Here is a 22,056-nt window from a genome sequence, read left to right on the forward strand (position 1 = left end):
ATTAACATAACAAATATCAAACAAAGAAAAATAATAATTTTTATTAACGTAGGTGTAGTCTGAATCTTTAGCTTATTGTACCTACCTTATTTACCTCATACAAAACAGACAAACGAACAAACAAAAAAAACCCAATACTAAGCAATTGTCCCAAAATACAAAATTAAAGTCATATTTACCATTCAGTTTTATAGCTATTTGTTTACAATTAACAGCTCCTAAGTCAGCTGGGCTACTGTTGATCCAGTTTCTTTCAATATGAGACAAAAACCTGAATGTTCTTAGTTTTAATATAGTAGAAGGAGTAAAACACGCTACTGTGATGAGTATATGATAACAGGTATCTCCTCGTAAACACCTGGCGCGTGTGTCGCTCGTGCGGGCACGCGCACGCACCCGTCTCGTACCGTGAGCGCGCCGCGGTGGTGACAGTCGCCATTTTATTTTGAAAATCAAACTGAACTGGGGGCGCAGCGGCTCTTCTATTTCGTCAAGTTTGTTGGGAGAAACAAGAAGGGATGAACATCTGAATTACTTTCTTGGAAGCATGGTGAGATTTGCAATATGTTCGTGAAACAACTGTCGACAGGTTTATACACAGCTCACTAGCGGCGTTATTAATACTGAGGATGGCCGTTAGCCACCAGCGCGGGGGGAGGTCTATTTGCTGGAAAGCAGCTGTCATATTGGTCACATCAAGAAAGTAATAACTCGTTAATTTACCACCGTTTCTTATATATTGTAGGCTGTTTGCCATATTATTCATTTCTATGTTTTTGTGTGTATTTCACATAATGTATATACGTCGTTACAAAGTAGGTTAGTTAGCATTTGGAAATATATTGATAGCGATTCCAAATACTAGTCGGAGACCGTAGAAATAACATAACTGCTAACGTTAACAAGGTTAGCTCATGCTAACATTAGCTAGTGCGATCGCGCAAAAAAAAAAAAAAAACCCTCATCCGCAATACTCGCGGCCTTCAAGCTCACGGCCGCTGTGTCACGGGTAAGACATGTGTAACAACCTAAACGCGTTAGTGGCCTCTTACACTGTCAAAAATACAGTTTAAAATCAGCGCTAAACCAAACGTAATGTTAATGGCTTCTGCCGATCCGTAAACCGCATCTTGAGACGGGCTCACGTTGCTAGTGTTGGCTTTCCCTATATGCTAATATGATAGCGTTAGCTCGTAGCGCAAACCGACTCGAGGCAATTTCAACGAGTTTAATGTTATATTTTGGCCATGGAGGAGTTCGTTGTTAAAGTAGGGCTGTGAACGTAAGGAAAAACGCGGAAGTGTGCGGCAGATTTAACGTTAACTGTTGAGTTATCCGGTAAACATGTTAGCTAACGTTAGCTGGACCTTCCCCGTAGCTAGTACTGCTTAGCGCTACGGTAATATTAGCGTGAGTGGTAGCTATGTTGCTGTATGAGTTAGGGTCTCTCCAAAGGTAACGTTTGTGTTTAATTAATTAAGTAATCTACCCAGCTGTGATTAAGGAGTGCAATAATGACTGCTCTCAACGTGCAGAAACACGTAAACTTCTTGAAACGGGCTTAACACTTGCTATATCCGCTTGCCCTTTGTTTCAGTGGGTGATTTTTAGCTCTCTCATCTCTCCACTAGTCATTGGTAAATCCTAGATAGCGGTTATTGTATTGTTAACGTACGCAATTTTGTGTCGTTTGATGAAGCTGCTTAAGTCAGTATGTTTAATTGTAAACGGAGAAGTTGTGTAGCCGAGTGAGCTAACTACTGAAGGTTTGAAGCTGTGTGCATGATATTTGGGTACATTTCGAGGCCTAGCACAAGCTGCTGGCACGTCAGTTTATATAACTTAAATATCTCCGTGAAGATAGCACGCTAAGCTGCATGGCGTTGACCTTAGGTTGGGATGTTTTAACAGATAAACGGCCGGGCAGTGGACGCTAAAATATATCTCATTGAACCTATGAGTCTGTCGTGCACCTAGGCCTCAAAGCCCGTCATAGTATTTTGTCCTGTCGAAGGATAGTAAATATTGTTATGCAGGCAGAGTAAGATTAAAGCAGCTCCACGTTAACTGCATTTCACCAAGGAACACCTGCTTTTGTCTCTTTTACCACTGTATTGCACACCTTTTATTGTTTGTTTAAAACATGTTTGTTTTTTTGTGCTTTCATTACAGATGCTGAACTCGATTTTAAACTGAAGGACTTCACCTAGCACTGAGCCACTGATCGAAAAACTGATTTGGAAGCCTATATTTTTCACACCTTTTGGGGGGGGGGAGCAGAAGTAACCTATCACTGAAGTGACTAAAGGGGAATAATGGTGATTTTGCGCCGTGCTCGGCCGCCTGCTTCCGCCCCAACCAGCAATGAATCTTGACTCGCTCTCGCTGGCTTTGTCTCAAATCAGCTATCTGGTGGACAATTTAACAAAGAAAAACTACCGAGCCAGCCAGCAGGAAATACAGCATGTAAGTGGTAGTGAAGAAATCATCTGCATTTTTTTTTTATTTTCATGTCCATCAACAGACATTTTATAGCTTGCGTATGTGATGTATACAGATGTTTTCCTTGTTTTCTTCCAGATTGTAAATCGTCACGGTCCTGAGGCAGACAGGCATCTACTACGCTGTCTTTTCTCCCATGTGGATTTCAGTGGCGATGGTAAAAGCAGTGGCAAGGACTTTCACCAGGTAATTTTTGATTAGAAACACATTGATACTATGGATTTTTGTCAGGTTGTTTTGCTTCATAATTACATTTTATATAACAAAGGAGCAGCATTTGTTGTAAACACCTCCTCTCATTGGAAGCTAAATTCATTGAGCAGTTTACAGCTTTCCATCAGCTGGTGGAAGACACATTAATGTAATGGTTAAGAATGTAGACCTGAACACTGCTTACAATAGGACAATATAATCCGTTATTTAGAAATAAACTAATATTAGACACTCACCCTTGCTTTTCCACAACTTGTTTACCACTTCATACTTAAAGAGACGACTGACAGAATGATGGAATTTCAGTGAGCAGTGTCACCACGTAGCAGTCAATGGGGAAACCCAGTTGGAACCTTAATTCTTTCAAGAGATAAGAAGTCAGTCCTGGGGGTGAGAAAAAGGGCTCAAACAATGACATGCACATGGATAAAATAAAAAGAGCATCCATTTTCTGCCACTTATCTAGGGTGGGGTCACAGTGGCATCAGATTGAGTAAGGTAACCCAAACATAATTCACACCAGCAACTTCTAGCTCCTCTCAAGGTGTTTCTAGGTCAGAAGAGATATTAAGTCCCTCCAGCGTGGATCTGGTTAGCCTCAGGGTCTGAACGTGCCTGGAGAACCTCCAGTGGGAGGCGTTCAGGAGGCATCCTAATCAGGTGCCCAAACCACCTCAGTTGGCTCCTTTCACAGCTTTATACCAAGCTTCCCCCTGATGGTTGAGCTCATCACCATATCTCTAACGCTGAGCCCAGACACCCTACAGAGGCGGACGTTAAGCAAATAATAAACACAAGACCCATCATACAAAAAAAACTACGGATGGATTGTTTTAGCACAATAATTAAAAGCTCAATGAAAGCCTTTCATACCGACTTAATCGCAGTCCTCAAAACATTGAGACTCTGAAATATTACACTTGTGAAATGGTATAAAATTAACGGTTATTTAAATGATTGGACTATTGTTGTAATATCTTTTCCTTGTTTTGCATTTTAAGAAACCTATCAGGAATCTATCATTATTTTATGGTTCACACAGCTGTAAATCCGAAACTGTCTCAGGATGTGAAACTGAAAGTATGCATTAAGAACAACGATTGGTTAAATTCTTGCCAGCAAAATATACTAGAAACTAGAATGATGTTTGTTTCTTATTTCCCTAAACATTTTGCGCAGTACATGTCAAAGTTTCACTTATTTGTCAATTAAAGAAGTCTTAGTCACTGGAACACGTCATAAGAGTTACAGAGGACATTTGTCAATCACTTACCATCTCAGTCCTGGTTGTTATTCAGGGTCTTGTTTTGCTGGGTGTTGTTTATCCTAACCAAACTGAAGGCGAGTGCTTTGGTTCCTTAGTTTGCAGACAGTGCTCTTACTCGATTTGAGTGGCCAGTGTGCATTTTTAACTTGCTGTATTATTAAAAAGATGGAAGTTATTTGGGTGCACTGGTGGAGAAAGAGAGCTGCTTCCTTCTTTTGGGACACTGTCTGTGTATTCAGCAGTGTTTTAAAAAAACATCCCATCTTGCCCCAATGAGCCAAGTTTCATTTTCTATCTGGAAGAGAAGCTCAGTGTGTAAAAATAACTATAAATCTCATACAACTATGTGCTCTTTAACTCTGTGGGATATTGATCAAAAATTCTATTGCTAGAAAATGTGTAATTGTTATAATTTTAGACATTTTAATTCATATTGCTTAATGCTTTTTATTTATTTTTTTTCTATTGACTGTTGTGAGAGACTTCCTGCCCTTATTTTGCTCTTCATCTGCCTCTCTTCTATTTTCTGTCTTTTTCTCCTTTTCAACTTGCCCAAGACACAGTTTCTGATCCAGGAGTGTGTGTCGCTGATATCGAAGCCAAACTTTATCTCTACCCTTTGTTACGCTATTGACAATCCCCTGCACTACCAGAAGGTAAGGAGCACTTGCCTGAATTTTATTATTATCATTATTATTATTATTATTATTATTATTATTATTGTTGTTGTTGTGATGGTTTAGCCCTTGTTGTTTTAAATACACATAAGATTCAAGCTCAATCAACAATCACCTTTATCAGTTCCACATGTCTGAAAACATTGCACTGGCTTTCAGCCGACATATGAGGCTGTAACTCGCTTAAACATCCACCCAAACATTTATGCTTCCAGAGACATATCGCAGGTGCATGTGGGAAAAAAAATAAAATATTAGAATGTAATTTCCATTCAAGCGTTGTGCATAAATTGTCTTTCAGAGTTTGAAGCCATCGGCCCACTTATTCACCCTACTGAGTAAAGTTCTTAAGCTCAGCAAAGTTCAAGAGGTAAGCCTGCTCTACCGTGGCCTTCATTAATTACCAAACTGTTAAATGTTTGAGCCTAAAGTCTTATCATTTACTTCTCAGGTGATATTCGGCCTTGCTTTGCTCAACTCTAGCAACGCAGACCTTCGGGGTTTTGGTAAGTAATTTTAATAAAGCTTAATGTTAAAACTCAAAGGAAACATAATGTGGAACCCTGTTTTTAAGTAGCAGCAAAACATGTTATGGACAGTGAGAATTATTAAAAGTTATCCAATTATTTTTAGCTGTGTTGGTTTTGTGTCCAACGTTGGCTGAAATATGTGTGGCACAGGCACACAAATGGAATGAACAACTCACACATTCTTGTTGTGTTGTGTTCAGTTCATTATAATCCTTTCTTTACACTATGGGCAAGTCAGCATTTTTTGTATTTTGTTTAACCAGATGATAATAATGCATGGAGTGGTTGTGGGTTATAAAGGTAACCATCCCTCACATCAGGAACAAAAAATTACTCACTGCCATAGAGTGACAGAAAATAATTACAGAATTGAAGTTTGTGAGTTTCTTGTAGCTTTAAATGAATAGTTAACATAAGTGACACTAATTCCCACATACCACTTGCATAAAAAATGTTGTCGCAAAGATAGATCAAATGTCATGTGGTACAGTCTTTTGTGTAATTTGTTGACACTAAATTGTTAAAAATACTGAGGTTGAAGCCTGATTTGAAAAACATCAAACACTGAGACAAACATGAATTGGCTGTACACTCCTTGTGCTTTGGATCAAGCTGTGTGAAAGAGTGTTAGTGGGCATAAAGGCTTTCACCTAAATTATCTGAAGTTGTTTATCGTGCTCACTTTTCTAAGAAATGCAGGGAACAGACAATCCTGTTTTTTTTTTTTTTAAATTGACTCATCAGTACAAAGTAAACTGCTGTTTGTGTTTTTTTTTAACTTGTTTCTGACTTGTTTTTCAGCTGCGCAGTTCATCAAGCAGAAACTTCCAGACCTCCTACGCTCATACGTTGACGCTGATCTCGGAGGAAACCAGGAAGGTGGCTTCCAAGACATTGCCATAGAGGTCTTGCACCTACTGCTCTCCCATCTACTGTTTGGCCAGAAGGGAGCCAGTGGGGTAGGACAAGAGCAGATTGACGCCTTCCTCAAGACACTTTGCCGAGGTATGGTTGGATCTATGCAAACAGATGTTGAAGCATATTGATGCCTTCAGTTGAACATGCTTTGCTCTGTGAGTCTGAATAGAAGTGGTTCAACTCTTGTTTATGAACGTGTTACATTTGTTTGTGTTTTTAGATTTCCCCCAGGAGCGCTGCCCTGTGGTGCTCGCACCACTGCTGTACCCTGAAAAACGGGACATTCTCATGGATAGGATCCTGCCAGACTCGGGGGAGTTAGCTAAGACCATGATGGAGAGTTCTCTTGCAGAATTTATGCAAGAAGTTGGCTATGGCTTCTGTGCAAGGTGAATTTATACCAAACGCATTCTCATTATATATTGCAGAACCTCTTGTGTCTACAGATCCTTTCAAGTGTTTTTCTAAGGAGTGCATTTATTTTCAATGACTAAGACATAGTAGATGTCTATCATCCACAATCATAGCAAAAGAAAAAACTATAAAACTTGGTGGTGTTGAATAAATTGATGGGATTTTTATGCCCAATTCAATTTCTTCAATTTGATTAGAATGAATGAAGGTTGTGTGATAGATGATCAGGCCTGACCTGTTTGTCCTTATGTCTCCAGTCTGGACGAGTGCAGAAACATAATCCTGCAGTATGGGGTGAGGGAGGTGACAGCCAGCCAGGTAGCCAGGGTCCTGGGCATGATGGCTCGTACCCACTCCGGCCTGACCGATGGTATCCCACTACAGGTAAGTTGGTGATCTGCTGCAATGGTTCTGCTCTAAGTCTGAGGTCACTTTGCCCACCTGTAATTTGGTTTACTTCATTTACAATATGATTGTTTGTGATCGCACAGAATTTGATTCTTATGAGGAATGATGAGAGCAGCTTAGATTCAAACTAAGTTAATGTGTGGACATAATAATCATAACATTGACCTCCAAGAAGTTAACATTAAAAATAAAATTTGAATTGCATACAAAGTTTTTGATGTGTTAAATGTTGGTTGAGGCTGGTTTTAGGGCACTGGCTTCTAGGTTCTCAATATTTCAGTACACTTGAACTTAAATGCTGTATTTTTTGTGCGTTTTCTCTTACAGTCCATCTCTGCTCCTGGAAGTGGCATCTGGAGTGATGGTAAAGATAAGAACGATGGCTCACAGGCTCACACGTGGAACGTTGAGGTTCTTATCGACGTAGTCAAAGAAGTGGTAAGTAAACTAAATTTATGTTCAACAGTTAGCTGTAATAAAAAAAATCTTGACTAATTAAAGTTTGTTTTCAACCCTCTCAGTTTTTATAGCAGATTATTTTTCAAAAACTACTGAGATTTAATTTGTGGATTTTTATCTGTACCCTAGAATCCCAACCTGAACTTCAAAGAGGTGACATACGAACTGGACCACCCAGGCTTTATAATCCGGGACCACAAAGGTCTGCATATTGTGGTGTATGCCATTCAAAGGGGATTGGGCATGGAGGTCTTCCCTGTCGATCTCATCTATCGGCCATGGAAACACGCAGAGGGACAGGTAACTAACAGACATATGCTCCATTGGGAACATGTGCTTTTTCAGAAGTGTTAAGCTGAAGTGGCTTTTTGCTGTGAAGAACATGACTAAAAAATATGGTTTATAATGCCAGGCAGGAATTGATTTCTATGTCTCAACAATCCAGTATGAGTGGTTGAGGTTGAGCCTTGTATTCCCTCTTGAAATGTCTTAACGGCTTTTGTTTTTTTGTTTTTTAGTTGTCATTCATTCAGCACTCCCTGATGAGCCCAGAAGTGTTTTGCTTTGCTGACTACCCTTGCCACACTGTTGCTATTGACATCCTTAAGGCCCCACCTGAGGATGACAACAGGGAGATTGCAACCTGGTATGGAGCTTTTAGCTTGGCTGCTATGCAGAAGCATGTAGTGGTTGCCCCCCCCCCCCTCCTTCGAGCAGTTCTTCCTTTTAGTGCATCATTTATTCATTCAACACTCCCTCATGCTACAATGTTGTTTGACTGAGTGTCTCGAACTCTTCACAGGAAAAGTCTGGACCTGGTGGAGAGCCTGCTCAGGCTGTCTGAGGTGGGCCAGTATGATCAGGTGAAGCAGCTGTTCAGCTTCCCAATCAAACACTGCCCAGACATGTTGGTGCTGGCGTTGCTGCAGATCTCCACCTCCTGGCACACACTGCGTCATGAGCTCATTTCTACCCTAATGCCCATTTTTCTGGGCAACCACCCCAACTCTGCCATTATTCTGCACTATGCCTGGCATGGACAGGTTGGTGTTAGAATCTTTCCTGCTGTTAATGCTCATTGATGTTTGGATAAAAGCTATTTTAATCATGAAAAGGTGAAGTTGCACAAAAAAACCTGTGTACTTATAAAACCTGTGTTTTTCACCCTCTAGGGACAGTCTCCCTCCATCCGTCAGCTCATTATGCATTCAATGGCTGAGTGGTACATGAGAGGTGAACAGTATGACCAGGCCAAGCTGTCTCGCATCCTGGATGTGGCGCAGGACTTGAAGGTTTGTCAGAATAGACCAAATGGTTTTGTGTACACTCAGATACATTTTTTTTAAAGGCCTAATCACAGGATATAGGGCTATATTCTTTGGTGGTCAGTATTATCCTCATGATGCTTAATATAAGCCCTTTTGTTTTTCCTCTAGTCTCTGTCGATGCTGCTGAATGGTACTCCATTTGCCTTTGTTATTGACCTTGCTGCACTTGCCTCCCGCCGTGAATACCTCAAACTTGACAAGTGGTTGACTGACAAAATCAGAGAGCATGGGGTAAGTCTTTCAATTGATTTAAGTGAAGTTTGATCAAATAATCAATAGAGCTTGTTAGCTTTCCTATGTGTGATCCATTTTACAATATGTATGTGTTTGGATCTGTTTGTCAGGAACCTTTTATCCAGGCTTGTGTGACATTCCTGAAGAGGCGGTGCCCATCCATTATGGGAGGTCTGGCCCCAGACAAGGACCAGCCCAAAAGCGCCCAGTTACCCCCGGAGACCTTAGCCACCATGCTGGCCTGCCTGCAGTCCTGTGCTGGGTGAGACACTGTAGTTTTAGCTTGTCTGGTGCTTTTAAATAACTGTTGGTTGACCCTAACCCTAACCCATTGGTTGTGCTTTGACTTTATAAGAATATGTATTTAATCACAAGTCATATGTAGAAACCAAATAGTCTTAGTCTATAATCTGGTAATTTAAAGATACGTTTTTCCCAGGAGTGTGTCTCAGGAGCTGTCAGAGACCATCTTGACCATGGTTGCGAATTGCAGCAATGTTATGAACAAAGCCCGGCAACCGCCACCAGGGGTTATGCCTAAGGGACGTGCCCCCAGCACCAGCAGTCTGGATGCCATCTCACCTGTACAGGTATCTCCATGTGAAAGACTCATCACGCCTCTGCAGGAAAACTTTGAAATGCCCTTTCATGTAAGAACTTGGTGTCAGTTAAACTGATCTCTATTCCTCACTTCCTTTTTAACATTCCCGTAAATATAACAGATTACTGTCATAGTTATGTGATATTTTTTTTTATTTTCAATGAACGTTATGTATATATTTTGCTTGAACAGGCTTCATGTGTGTAGCACTGACTGACCCCATCCCTTGCCTTTTTCCTCCTCTGTAGATGGACCCTTTGTCTGGGATGGGATCCTTGAATCTGGGTGGCACAGCCACCTCTCATACTCAGAGCATGCAGGGTTTTCCCACCTCACTGAGTTCAGCTTTCAGTAATCCCCAGTCCCCAGCAAAGGCCTTCCCACCCCTCTCTAACACCAATCCCAGCACAGCATTTGGGGGCATTGGCAGCTTGTCCTCACAGCTCCCTGGTATGGACTCTGGTACTATGCTATTTCATTATTTCCTGCATACATTCACACTAAATTAGCAAGTCATACTACACTACACTGGCATTAGACTCAGTTTTACTGATAAATGAGACTGAAAACTTCCTGTGGTTTCCAATTTTGTATGTAAACATCATGTTAACAGTAAGCTTAAGCAACAGTAAGCTTGGGGTTGGCATAGTTAGGGTTAGATCTTTAACTTTATTAGTTTGAATCATGTTGTAAAATTAAGTTAAAAGCCAAAAGTAAAATATTTTGTTATGTGTAAAAACTTTGTAGGAAGTCTTGTTTAGTCACATATTTTCACATTAAATGAAACTAGATTCAAAGTGTCAAGGACTAGGGATGCACCGATTGAATTTTTCTTGGCCAATTCAGATCGCTGTTTTATTTCCGCTTGTTTGTTTTTTAAGTCTGAGGCGCTGATATCGATCCCAGTGATACTTCTATTCTTCAGATTGTTATTATTAACAGCCTACAAAAATGGAATAAAACACTAAACAGATTGAACAACTTCTCTAAATGAAAACAAAATAAAGTGCACCAGATTATGTAACCTTGTGAGATTCTACATGCTCGTTGAATAATGCTTAATTTTAAAATGATCTTATATGCATTCAGGGAAATGCCTGTTTTTTAAAAAATTTTTATCAGACATTATGTAAAGAGGCTGTCTGACCTCTTCAGCAGACAGGTGCACCGGCTGCAGCGTTGTGATCATGTGGGGGTGAAACTCGCATATAAAGAGATTTTGAATATAATCAGTAACATAATCTGGTTTCTTGTCTGCATGTTAATGTACTGATGTTCTCACTAGTCAGAGCAGCTGCAGTGTGATGCCAGATAGGCTAATATAATTGACTTTATAGTCAGAGACCTGCCGGTTCTGAGCTGATCAGCTCTAAAATCATTCAGTTTCGATTGATCGATCGGTGCACCCCTACAAAAAGACAGTAGTTCAAAGGGTGAAGTGAAATAACTCAAGTTTTACTTCCAGGTCCCTTGGGATCAGGCATCGGCTCCGGTATTGGGTCTGGCCTGGGAATGTCAGCAGTCAGCACCGATCCATTTGGCACCAGGAAGATGAGCACACCGGGCCTGAACCCTCCTACCTTTCAGCAGAGTAAGATGAAGGCCTGTAAGTGGTGGTAGTAGTGGTGTGACTGAGAGCCCCGCCCTGCGCTGCTCAGCACTGTATTTCCTCTGCAATGATCACAATTATTGTCCTGATTGGGAAATTTAATTTTTAATGCACCATATTGTGCTTCACCATTATAGTGAACAAGACAAGTCTTGGTGTAGACCTGGTGTATTGTAACCTCCTGAAGACAATTGGCTGAATTACTTAAATTTCTGTGCTTTCTGAAATGTAATTCATCATAGAGGAAATACAGGTCAGTCGTCCATTCCTTGTCTGCTTATGCTGACAGCCCCACTTAGTGTCATTTCTTTACTTTCTAAGCATCAACAAGAGGCCTAACCTGAGTGATTGGTTGGCATACATTTTGATGCCTCATATGTGTCGCTGAAAGATTTTCATGAATGACTTGAACCCTTGTGCCTCACAGTTGCTCTGTTAAAGGATAGAAATGTCTGTCAAAAAACTGCCATAAAAATATTATAGTAATATTATTTACATCTTTTAAATCAACTCCAGTACTGATCATCACCACCAAATATTCATTCATTTTAACAATTTAAATGCCAGTTTATTTCCATAATGACACTCTTTTTATCAACAAACAATAATGAATTTCTGTATGCTGTGTATAGTAAAGTAGTATAGTCTTGGACATGTCAATGATAAGGAAAAATATTGATAAAAGTTAAATTTGGTTAAATTTTTTTTAACCAGTATCATTCCTGATCCTAACTACCAAGTAATACAAGTAGCTAAGGTTGAGCTTTCAAGATAAAATTAGAAGAAGAAAAACATTTATACTAATATGCATTAACACAGCCAAAACTATCACAAAAATCACCAATTAAAGAGCCAAAAAATGTCCCCAGTGAGGCACAAAGGTTTAGTTACTTGGCTCATGCTCCATGTGTGAAAATATTTCCTCTGCTTTTCTACCAGCTGACCTTTCTCAGGTGTGGCCTGAGGCAAACCAGCACTTTAGCAAGGAGATAGACGACGAAGCGAATAGTTACTTCCAGCGCATCTACAACCATCCACCTCATCCGACCATGTCTGTGGATGAGGTCTGTTAGCTTTGTTCTTCAAACAAACCTCATGTCACGTTCTGTGTTCTACAATCACGATGTTCTCTGAGGATCACTCATCTCTCTCGCTCCTTTCCGGTCCCCATCTAGGTGCTGGAGATGCTGCAAAGGTTCAAGGATTCAACCATCAAGCGGGAGCGAGAGGTGTTCAATTGCATGCTTCGGAACTTGTTTGAGGAGTACCGTTTCTTCCCCCAGTACCCAGACAAGGAGCTGCACATCACTGCCTGCCTTTTTGGTGGTATTATCGAAAAGGGTCTTGTCACCTACATGGCCCTGGGCCTTGCACTCCGATACGTTCTTGAAGCCTTAAGAAAACCTTTTGGATCCAAAATGTATTACTTTGGAATTGCTGCTTTAGATAGGTTCAAAAACAGGTATTTAATTTTTTTCCAGTGCAGTGAGTATTTATGTAGTGTAGTCATCTTTTGTCAGGCTAACAATTATCTTATATATTTTTTAGACTAAAGGATTATCCTCAATATTGTCAGCATCTGGCTTCAATTGCACACTTCTTGCAATTCCCCCACCATTTACAAGAGGTAAACAGGTTTCCTTAATTTACATGGTTTTTCACAAATTCTTTGTTTTCCACCTGTTGCGATGACAGGAGGAGCGTCACACTTACAGATAGATGAAATCTCTCGCTCTGCCCCTTTCAATATCCTGTGTGTGCAGTATATCGAGTACGGCCAACAGTCACGGGACCCTCCGGTGAAGATGCAAGGCTCCATCACCACCCCGGGAAGTCTGGCGCTGGCTCAAGTACAAGCCCAGGCCCAGTCGCAGCCACCCGGCGTCCCCAAAGCACCGCAGCCAGGTCAGCCCAGCACCCTCGTGACCACCACCACGACTACAACCACAGTAGCCAAGACCACCACCATCACAAGACCCACGCCCAGCACCTTCAAGAAGGATGTGCCTGTGAGTTTGGTTTAATTGACGACTAAACACTCTAATGTAATGCTGTGTCAATGTTAACAATTACTACAAATTTTGCACGTAAAAATGATATGCACATCTGTTAAAAATGTAATTGACATTGTTCCTGCCTGCAGCCCTCCATAAACACTACCAACATTGACACCCTGCTGGTGGCCACTGACCAAACAGAAAGGATCGTAGAGCCTCCAGAGAACGTCCAGGAGAAAATCGCTTTTATCTTCAACAACCTTTCTCAGTCCAACATGACACAGAAGGTAAAGGGAAACGGATGAAACACGAACAGATCTCAAGAATCTCACTAGTCAAAGAAGCTTTTTATAAAATTGTATTTCCTTCTTCTTTTCTTTTTCTTTTTAGGTCGAGGAGTTAAAGGAGACAGTGAAGGAGGAGTTTATGCCGTGGGTGTCTCAATACTTGGTGATGAAGCGTGTCAGCATTGAGCCCAACTTCCACAGCCTCTACTCCAACTTTCTGGACACTCTCAAGAACCCTGAGTTTGTCAAGATGGTCCTCAGTGAAACATACCGAAACATCAAGGTGAAACATTTGAGCATTTTGTTAGTTCTTTCTTATTTGCGGCTCATGAATAACTCCAACAGTGCTGGATTTAAAGCTCCACAAGACACTGGTTTTGTCTCATATCGACTCGTTCTTTTTGTTCCTGATAACCACGGCTACAGGTACTGCTGAAGAAGACTCATAATTAGTCTAATACTGACACTCGTCTCCCATCTCTCCATTTCTTTCAGGTTCTGTTGACCTCCGACAAGGCAGCTGCCAATTTCTCTGATCGCTCCCTGCTGAAGAACCTGGGCCACTGGCTGGGCATGATTACACTGGCCAAAAATAAGCCCATCCTCTATACAGTACGTTTGTAACAAGTTGTTTGGTTTCTGTGTATCTTGATGTGATGGCTCTCTTTTCTCTGTCTGCTTTTAGCTAAATTGTTTGTGTCTTTCTCACAGGACCTGGAAGTGAAGTCTTTGCTACTGGAAGCCTATGTGAAAGGCCAACAGGAGCTACTATACGTTGTTCCCTTTGTGGCCAAAGTTTTGGAGTCCAGTCTAAGAAGCATGGTGAGCAACTTCAAACATAACCTCATACTCCTGCCCAGTATGAAATGTCAAGCTGCCAAAAATGTATCTATTTTCCTCAAATACAAATCTGATTCCACTATTTGATGTCCTTTGGGTTCTTTATAGCGACCTTAACTTATGTGTTTCTCTGATGTTGTAGGTTTTCAGGCCCCAGAACCCTTGGACAATGGCCATCATGAATGTTCTTGCTGAGCTGCATCAAGAACATGACCTCAAGGTAATAGATTGATCTCTCTTGTTGCCACTTGCCCAGAGTGTAAGTGCAAGTCATAGTAAAAATTATTTAAACCCTGACCCAGCTATATCCAATTAAAACTATAAGCCTAAATAGGTCTATGCACATATGTTGTCACAAGTGCTTCTAATATGAATGTACATCCCAACAACTCAACAATTAGAATTATTGTACAAATGTAAAATAAATGTAAGTAAATATTTATCAACGACAAGTATGAAATGATTTCTCACTCATTCTCATTGATTACAGCTGAACTTGAAGTTTGAGATAGAAGTTCTGTGTAAGAACTTGTCTCTGGACATCAACGATCTGAAGCCGGGGAACCTGCTGAAGGACAAGGACAAGCTGAAGAGCCTGGAGGAGCAGCTGTCGGCACCAAAGAAAGAGACAAAGCCTCCAGAAGAGATGCTCCCAGTTTCTACTACAGGTGAAATATTTACCTCAGTTTGTGATGTTCTTCGCAACGTATACTTAAATCTGCCACATCTTAACATGCTCTTGTTTATGTTGCCTTAATTCTTGCTTTGTTTGTTTTTTGTGTGGATGTTATGCTTTTTTATTGTGATTTTAATCAAATGAGTGTTCTGTGACCTACAGGAGACTTTGTTCCATTTGCAGCTCCACCGTCAACCCCAGCTGCCACCACCACCACCACTTGCACAACCACCGGGCCCCCCACCCCACAGTTCAGTTACCATGACATCAATGTGTACGCATTGGCAGGACTGGCCCCACACATCAATATAAATGTCAACGTAAGTACCTGTAAAACCCACTGACAGTTAATGAAGTCACAGCATAAGAGCTGAATACAAGCTGAAATAATTAAAGGAATAATAATTCAACAGATATTTGTATCTTTTTTTTTCTTGACTCTTCTCTCACGTTCTCTTCTTTTTCAGATCCCTCTACTACAGGCCCACCCTCAGCTGAAGCAGTGTGTGCGGCAGTCTGTTGAACGGGCTGTCCAGGAGCTGGTGCACCCTGTGGTCGATCGCTCCATCAAAATCGCCATGACAACCTGTGAGCAGATCATCAGGAAGGACTTTGCCCTGGACTCCGAGGAGTCCCGCATGCGTGTGGCTGCCCACCACATGATGAGAAACCTGACCGCTGGCATGGCCATGATCACCTGCCGCGAGCCTCTGCTCATGAGCATCGCCACCAACCTTAAGAACAGCTTTGCCGCTGCACTTAGAGTAAGCTGAATGCAAACATGACTGCTTATTTCCCTTATTACTAATGCTCCAAAATGTATATTTAAAAAAGACATCATAGAGAAAGCAGAGAGCCCCTCATTATTTTACTCTAAAATCCATCTCCATATGTTACTGCATTTGATTCCAATGCACTCATCCTCCCTGCTGCTTTTGTCTGATCTCTTGCACCATTCATGCTTCTTTTAACCAAGCTGTTGATTCCCTCAGGCACCAACTCCCCAACAGAGGGAAATGATGGAGGAGGCTGCAGCCAGGATTGCTCAAGACAACTGTGAATTGGCTTGTTGCTTCATTCAGAAGACAGCCGTGGAGAAGGCTGGACCTGAAATGGACAAGAGACTAGCCACGGTGAGAAAAACATTTGGAAATCAATTGGACAATGTTTTTGTTTTATTTTTAATAAAGCGGGTTATAAAATATTTAGCTTGAAAGTGAAAAGAATGGTCTGTCTTGTAGGAATTTGAGTTGAGGAAGCACGCACGTCAAGAAGGACGTCGTTACTGTGATCCTGTGGTTCTGACTTATCAGGCTGAGCGTATGCCTGAGCAGATCAGACTTAAGGTAAGACCACGGTGTAGACAACATTATTTTTAATCTATATACATTGATATATCACACAGACTTTAGTGTGTGTGTGTGTGTGTGTGTGTGTGTGTGTGTATAAAAGAGGTCAAACGGCTTTCTGTTTGCCGTGTGTGAATGTAATTTTTGTGAAATAATAAAAACACTGTACATGTGTATGTTGCAGGTGGGAGGAGTGGACCCCAAACAACTGGCTGTATATGAGGAGTTTGCCAGGAACGTTCCAGGTTTCTTGCCCAGTAATGATCTCTCTCAGCCCACCGGCTTCTTGGCTCAGCCCATGAAAGTAAGTTTGTGTTCCCTCCCCTAACCTGAGCTCTCCTCAGCGTTATCATCATGTATCAAAAACTGAATAAACACTACTCGTGTCGCAGTTTTAGACCCACACACCTCAATTCCATCTCTACTCTTTGATTAACAGCAACAGGCCTGGGCCACAGATGATGTCGCTCAGATCTATGATAAGTGCATGGCAGACTTGGAGCAGCATCTGCACGCCATCCCTCCGGCTCTTGCCATGAACCCCCTGACCCAGGCCCTGCGCAGTCTGCTGGAGGCGGTGGCCTTGGCCAGGAACTCTAGGGACGGCATCGCAGCACTTGGCCTGCTGCAGAAGGTAAGAGACGGTCTCATCTATCAAGTCCTGTAACTTTCATCCATTGGCTGTTTCCACCACTCTTTGCATATCCTGTGTGTCATATAAATGGAAGAATATATAATATAGAATATAACCAAATTGTTGCCTCTATTTGACAGGCTGTTGAAGGTCTTCTGGATGCCACTAGTGGGGCTGATGCTGACTTGCTGCTCCGCTACAGGGAGTGCCACCTGCTGGTGCTTAAAGCCCTGCAAGATGGACGCGCTTATGGACCACAGTGGTGCAACAAGCAGATCACCAGGTGAGTCAGGACATATTTAATTTAATGTGAACATTTCTTTTTAAACAACACTGACATGGATGTATTGAGTTAGACTTGGTGTCTTATTAGCTTGCCGTGTTTCTGTTTTCAGGTGTCTGATTGAGTGCCGTGATGAGTACAAATACAACGTCGAAGCAGTGGAGCTTTTGATCAGGAACCATCTTGTGAATATGCAGCAGTATGACCTGCACCTAGCACAGGTACACCGCACAACTTTGTCATTTACTTTTATTTTCTTTCTTATAGTGTGATTTGGGGTTTGGTGCAGTCAAATCTTATACATTTCCATTTATCCTGCACCGTGACCAAGAGATTTATGACTCAGCAAATCCATTCTGCTCTAACATTAACTGTTTTGTCTCACAGTCGATGGAAAATGGACTGCACTACATGGCGGTTGCATTTGCCATGCAGCTGGTGAAGCTGCTGCTGGTGGATGAACGCAGCGTCAGCCATGTCACAGAGGCCGATCTCTTTCACACCATTGAGACTTTAATGAGGACCTGTGCACACTCCAGAGCCAACGCACCTGAGGGGTAAACAACTTCAATGTTAAAACATGCTTGTACTTACCTGTGAAAGAGGGTAGCATTGATGGCAGCAATTATAATAGTTATTAAATGTGTTTCAGTGTTACTGACTCCTCTGTGCTCTTCTCCTCTTTGTCTCCAGTCTTCCCCAGCTGATGGATGTCGTTCGCTCTAACTACGAGGCCATGATCGACCGGGCCCATGGCGGACCCAACTTCATGATGCACTCTGGGATTTCACAGGCTTCCGAATATGATGATCCTCCCGGCCTGAGGGAGAAGGCAGAGTACCTCCTGAGGGAGTGGGTCAACCTGTATCATTCAGCTGCTGCTGGCAGGGACAGCACCAAAGCTTTCTCTGCATTTGTCGGCCAGGTAAGCAGTCATTTATCAGTTCGTCCAAAGCTCAAAAATCAGTATAACTCTCGCTCCTCCTGTTATATCTCACGTCTTTCCCCTCTTTCTCCTCCTCCCCGCACCTCTAGATGCACCAGCAGGGCATCCTGAAGACCGACGACTTGATCACACGATTCTTCCGGCTGTGCACGGAAATGTGCGTGGAGATAAGCTACAGAGCTCAGGCTGAGCAGCAGCACAACCCAGCAGCCAGTGCAGCTATCATCAGAGCCAAGTGTTACCACAACCTGGATGCCTTTGTGAGGCTCATCGCCCTACTGGTGAAACACTCTGGAGAGGCCTCGAACACAGTGACAAAAATCAACCTCCTCAACAAGGTACAGCAACCTGATGACCTGTTTTATCATCTGGGATCAGTTTGGCAGTATAAATGCTCCTCTTAAAACCTACTTGATTCTGATCACACTCTAAATTCTGCTTTCAGGTGCTGGGTATCGTAGTTGGGGTGTTGATTCAGGACCACGATGTCCGCCAGACAGAATTCCAGCAGCTGCCGTACCACCGCATCTTCATCATGCTGCTGCTGGAGCTCAATGCCCCCGAGCACGTCCTCGAGACCATCAATTTCCAGACGCTCACCGCCTTCTGGTACACACTCAAAATGACCATATCTGAAGAGTCTGTTTGTGGTTACATCATCTCATGAACACGGAGAAAGTTACATTTTAACGGATTGTCTCGTTTTAATTTGCAGCAATACCTTCCACATCCTGAGACCCACCAAAGCACCTGGATTTGTGTACGCCTGGCTGGAACTGATCTCCCATCGCATCTTCATTGCCAGGATGCTCGCACACACACCACAGCAGAAGGTACGAAGAATAAAACTCCTATTCTCACACACTGTAAACACAATCACTCTACTACAGATACAGATGTGTTTTTGTTTTGGTGTTGATGGATTGATGTTGTCTCTTCCAGGGTTGGCCCATGTACGCACAGCTGCTGATTGATCTCTTCAAGTACCTGGCCCCTTTCTTGAGGAATGTAGAGCTCAACAAACCTATGCAAATCCTCTACAAGGTGCTCTCTCTTTTTCTATTCATTGATCTTCAATGTAGAATAATCTTCATTTGTTTTAATTTACAAAACATGCATCTAATCTGACGACTCCTCCTGTGTATTTTTTTTTTTTTTTTTTTTTTTCCCCCACTCGGCTGTTTCAGGGCACACTGCGGGTGCTCCTGGTCCTGCTGCATGACTTCCCAGAGTTCCTGTGCGACTACCATTACGGCTTCTGTGACGTTATCCCACCTAACTGCATCCAGCTCCGCAACCTCATCCTCAGTGCCTTTCCACGCAACATGAGGCTCCCCGACCCCTTCACACCCAATCTCAAGGTAGGAAAAAACACACACACACACACCTCTACACATTAAGTGGTGGGATTTCTCAAACTTTGCTTCATTAATATCATAAATGCGTATCTTTTATCATCTCCTCTGCTGCAGGTGGACATGCTGAGTGAGATCAACATCGCTCCCCGTATCCTCACCAACTTCACAGGTGTCATGCCTAATCAGTTCAAGAAGGATCTGGACTCATATCTGAAGACCCGTTCACCGGTCACTTTTCTCTCTGAGCTGCGCAGCAACCTGCAGGTGTGGAGCAGTGTTTGTGATTAGTCGGTATTATTACAACCTCAGCTATCGAAAATACAACATGGTGTTAATTTGTTTTCCTGTTTTTTTTATGTTTCGCAGGTGTCGAATGAGCCGGGAAACCGCTACAACATCCAGCTGATAAACGCTCTAGTGTTGTATGTAGGCACACAGGCAATTGCTCACATCCACAACAAGGGCAGCACCCCCTCCATGAGCACCATCACCCACTCTGCACACATGGACATCTTCCAGAATCTGGCCGTGGACCTGGACACAGAGGGTATGTTTTCTTTCACATAGCAGAGAAAGCGCTGGAGTTTGTTTGTGCTCTTTAAGTGACTAAAGTTACTAAATGGATGATTGGATGTCTTTTTCTCAGGGCGTTACCTGTTCTTGAACGCGATCGCCAATCAGCTACGTTACCCAAACAGCCACACTCACTATTTCAGCTGCACCATGCTTTATCTGTTCGCTGAGGCCAACACAGAGGCCATCCAGGAGCAGATCACCAGGTGAGTCCGACCAGAGGGGGTCTCAGTGTCTGTATCTGGTATGCAGATCATCAGAAGTGCTGTTGGCTAAAGCTCTCTTCTCTCTCTCTCTCTTTCTCTCCTCCAGGGTTCTGTTGGAGAGGCTGATTGTGAACAGGCCTCACCCGTGGGGTCTCCTCATCACCTTCATCGAGCTGATCAAGAATCCTGCCTTCAAGTTCTGGAGTCACGACTTTGTGCACTGTGCCCCCGAGATTGAAAAGTACGCTCACCCCACCCCACCCTCCCCCTTCTGGGATAACTAGAATAACTGAGCCTGCACAAATGAAACTACTCTTTTTTTTTTTTTTTTATCAAGCTGTAAAACTGAAGCTGATCTCTTCCTGGTCTCTCTCTCCTTCAGGCTGTTCCAGTCGGTAGCCCAGTGCTGCATGGGACAGAAGCAGGCCCAGCAGGTGATGGAAGGCACTGGTGCCAGCTAGCCTGTGAAAGCAGTCAGCTCGAAGCCCTTGGGAGAGATACCGCGGCCTTGACCCACTCCCCCACCACACACCTCCCTCTTCACTGTTGGCACTGGATAAACTGGCAACCACAGTTATATGAAAATGTGGACAAAAAGGACTACTGCTCACGGATATAAAGAGTTCGATTTTTCTTTATCCCTTTCGGGGCTGAATTGAGATGGAGAGAATGGATTGGGACATGCTGTTTAATATACTTTTTTAATGCTTTGATGTAAATATTGGAAAAAAGGGAGAACGGGAGAATAGAATAAGTGGAGAGCAATGAACATGTGGAATGAAATGTTCCCTGACATGTAAAGACATCGGAACATATTTTCACTCACTACCAAAGTCTTTGGTTTGCTTCCCTCCCACACAAATCCTTTTTTGTTCAGACTTTTTTTTTTTTTTTTTTTTGTTGCTTTTCAGAGGCTGAATGGTAGATTGATTGAAGAGAAAAAAAAGCTGCCTGCTTCTTTCATTTAGTTCCTTTTTATCCCTGAGTGGGACAGGAAGATGTAGTTTAGTCTCCCAGGTGGGGTGGGGGTCTACTCCTGGTGTGTCGGTGTGTGGGTGGAGACAGTTTTCTGGCTCCGGAAGTCTCTCCCTGGCACTTGTAAAATTGTGCAAAGTAAGAATGGTAACATGGTATCTTGACAAATTTGTACAAAGATCCAAATTGAAGAACAACAATAGAAGGACCAATACAGCCCATTTTGTAACATTTTGAATGTTTTGTAAATGTATTGGTCCATGTGTTGTATTTTGTAGTCCTTTCTAGTTTGCCTTTAGTTCTTGCTACTTAATTGCAGTATGCATACATACAGGAAATAAAGCATTCAAACTGCAGCGTATCTGTGTTCATTCAGGTGATGTGGTGGTGCTAATATATACCTGCTGTTTCAAAAGGAAGTGTCTACAAGCAGTCTTACCTAATACTGATGGTTTTTTTACTCCAGGTAGAGATGCCACTTAAAAACTGATAAACTTGAATGATCTACATTTTACATCACTACAATCACAACTTGTATACCTGCTTTTGAAACAGTTAGAAAATGTGTCTGGATGACTAGAAAATGTTGACATTCAAATGATTGTCTCATGAGTTAGATTTGAAGGTATTTGAGGTTATCCAATGTAACAACCACAATTACTGGTTTACTTTTGGCATTCAAGAAAAACCCTCAAATTCTAGATGAGAAAAGTTCTCAGGTTGTACATTTGGATATTTTGAAAGTCTTTTTTCTTCTTAACTGTATTATGAT

The 22,056-nt window shown here is 42.2% G+C and overlaps 1 protein-coding gene across 1 annotated transcript; it reads left to right on the forward strand.

The window, feature by feature from the left end:
* The first annotated feature begins 446 nt into the window (after nucleotides 1–446).
* Nucleotides 447–21,640, forward strand: cnot1 (CCR4-NOT transcription complex, subunit 1). Its single transcript, XM_053318668.1, has 49 exons — nucleotides 447–550; nucleotides 2,173–2,466; nucleotides 2,581–2,688; nucleotides 4,540–4,638; nucleotides 4,961–5,029; nucleotides 5,111–5,165; nucleotides 5,991–6,194; nucleotides 6,328–6,496; nucleotides 6,779–6,905; nucleotides 7,257–7,367; nucleotides 7,518–7,688; nucleotides 7,907–8,034; nucleotides 8,191–8,431; nucleotides 8,561–8,680; nucleotides 8,825–8,947; nucleotides 9,061–9,212; nucleotides 9,390–9,540; nucleotides 9,800–10,001; nucleotides 11,017–11,142; nucleotides 12,100–12,224; nucleotides 12,336–12,622; nucleotides 12,709–12,787; nucleotides 12,924–13,169; nucleotides 13,304–13,444; nucleotides 13,548–13,727; nucleotides 13,940–14,056; nucleotides 14,156–14,266; nucleotides 14,427–14,504; nucleotides 14,775–14,952; nucleotides 15,126–15,280; nucleotides 15,428–15,724; nucleotides 15,953–16,093; nucleotides 16,202–16,306; nucleotides 16,494–16,613; nucleotides 16,749–16,943; nucleotides 17,084–17,226; nucleotides 17,339–17,447; nucleotides 17,614–17,783; nucleotides 17,920–18,151; nucleotides 18,262–18,510; nucleotides 18,618–18,781; nucleotides 18,888–19,005; nucleotides 19,115–19,216; nucleotides 19,360–19,533; nucleotides 19,645–19,794; nucleotides 19,897–20,077; nucleotides 20,177–20,309; nucleotides 20,416–20,550; nucleotides 20,692–21,640. The coding sequence occupies exons 2-49, from the start codon at nucleotides 2,365–2,367 to the stop codon at nucleotides 20,768–20,770; spliced, it is 7,152 nt and encodes a 2,383-aa protein (XP_053174643.1). The 5' UTR covers nucleotides 447–550; nucleotides 2,173–2,364; the 3' UTR covers nucleotides 20,771–21,640.
* The last annotated feature ends 416 nt before the right edge of the window (nucleotides 21,641–22,056 follow it).

This window comes from Scomber japonicus, chromosome 5, assembly GCF_027409825.1.
Source record: "Scomber japonicus isolate fScoJap1 chromosome 5, fScoJap1.pri, whole genome shotgun sequence".
Lineage (NCBI taxonomy): Eukaryota > Metazoa > Chordata > Actinopteri > Scombriformes > Scombridae > Scomber > Scomber japonicus.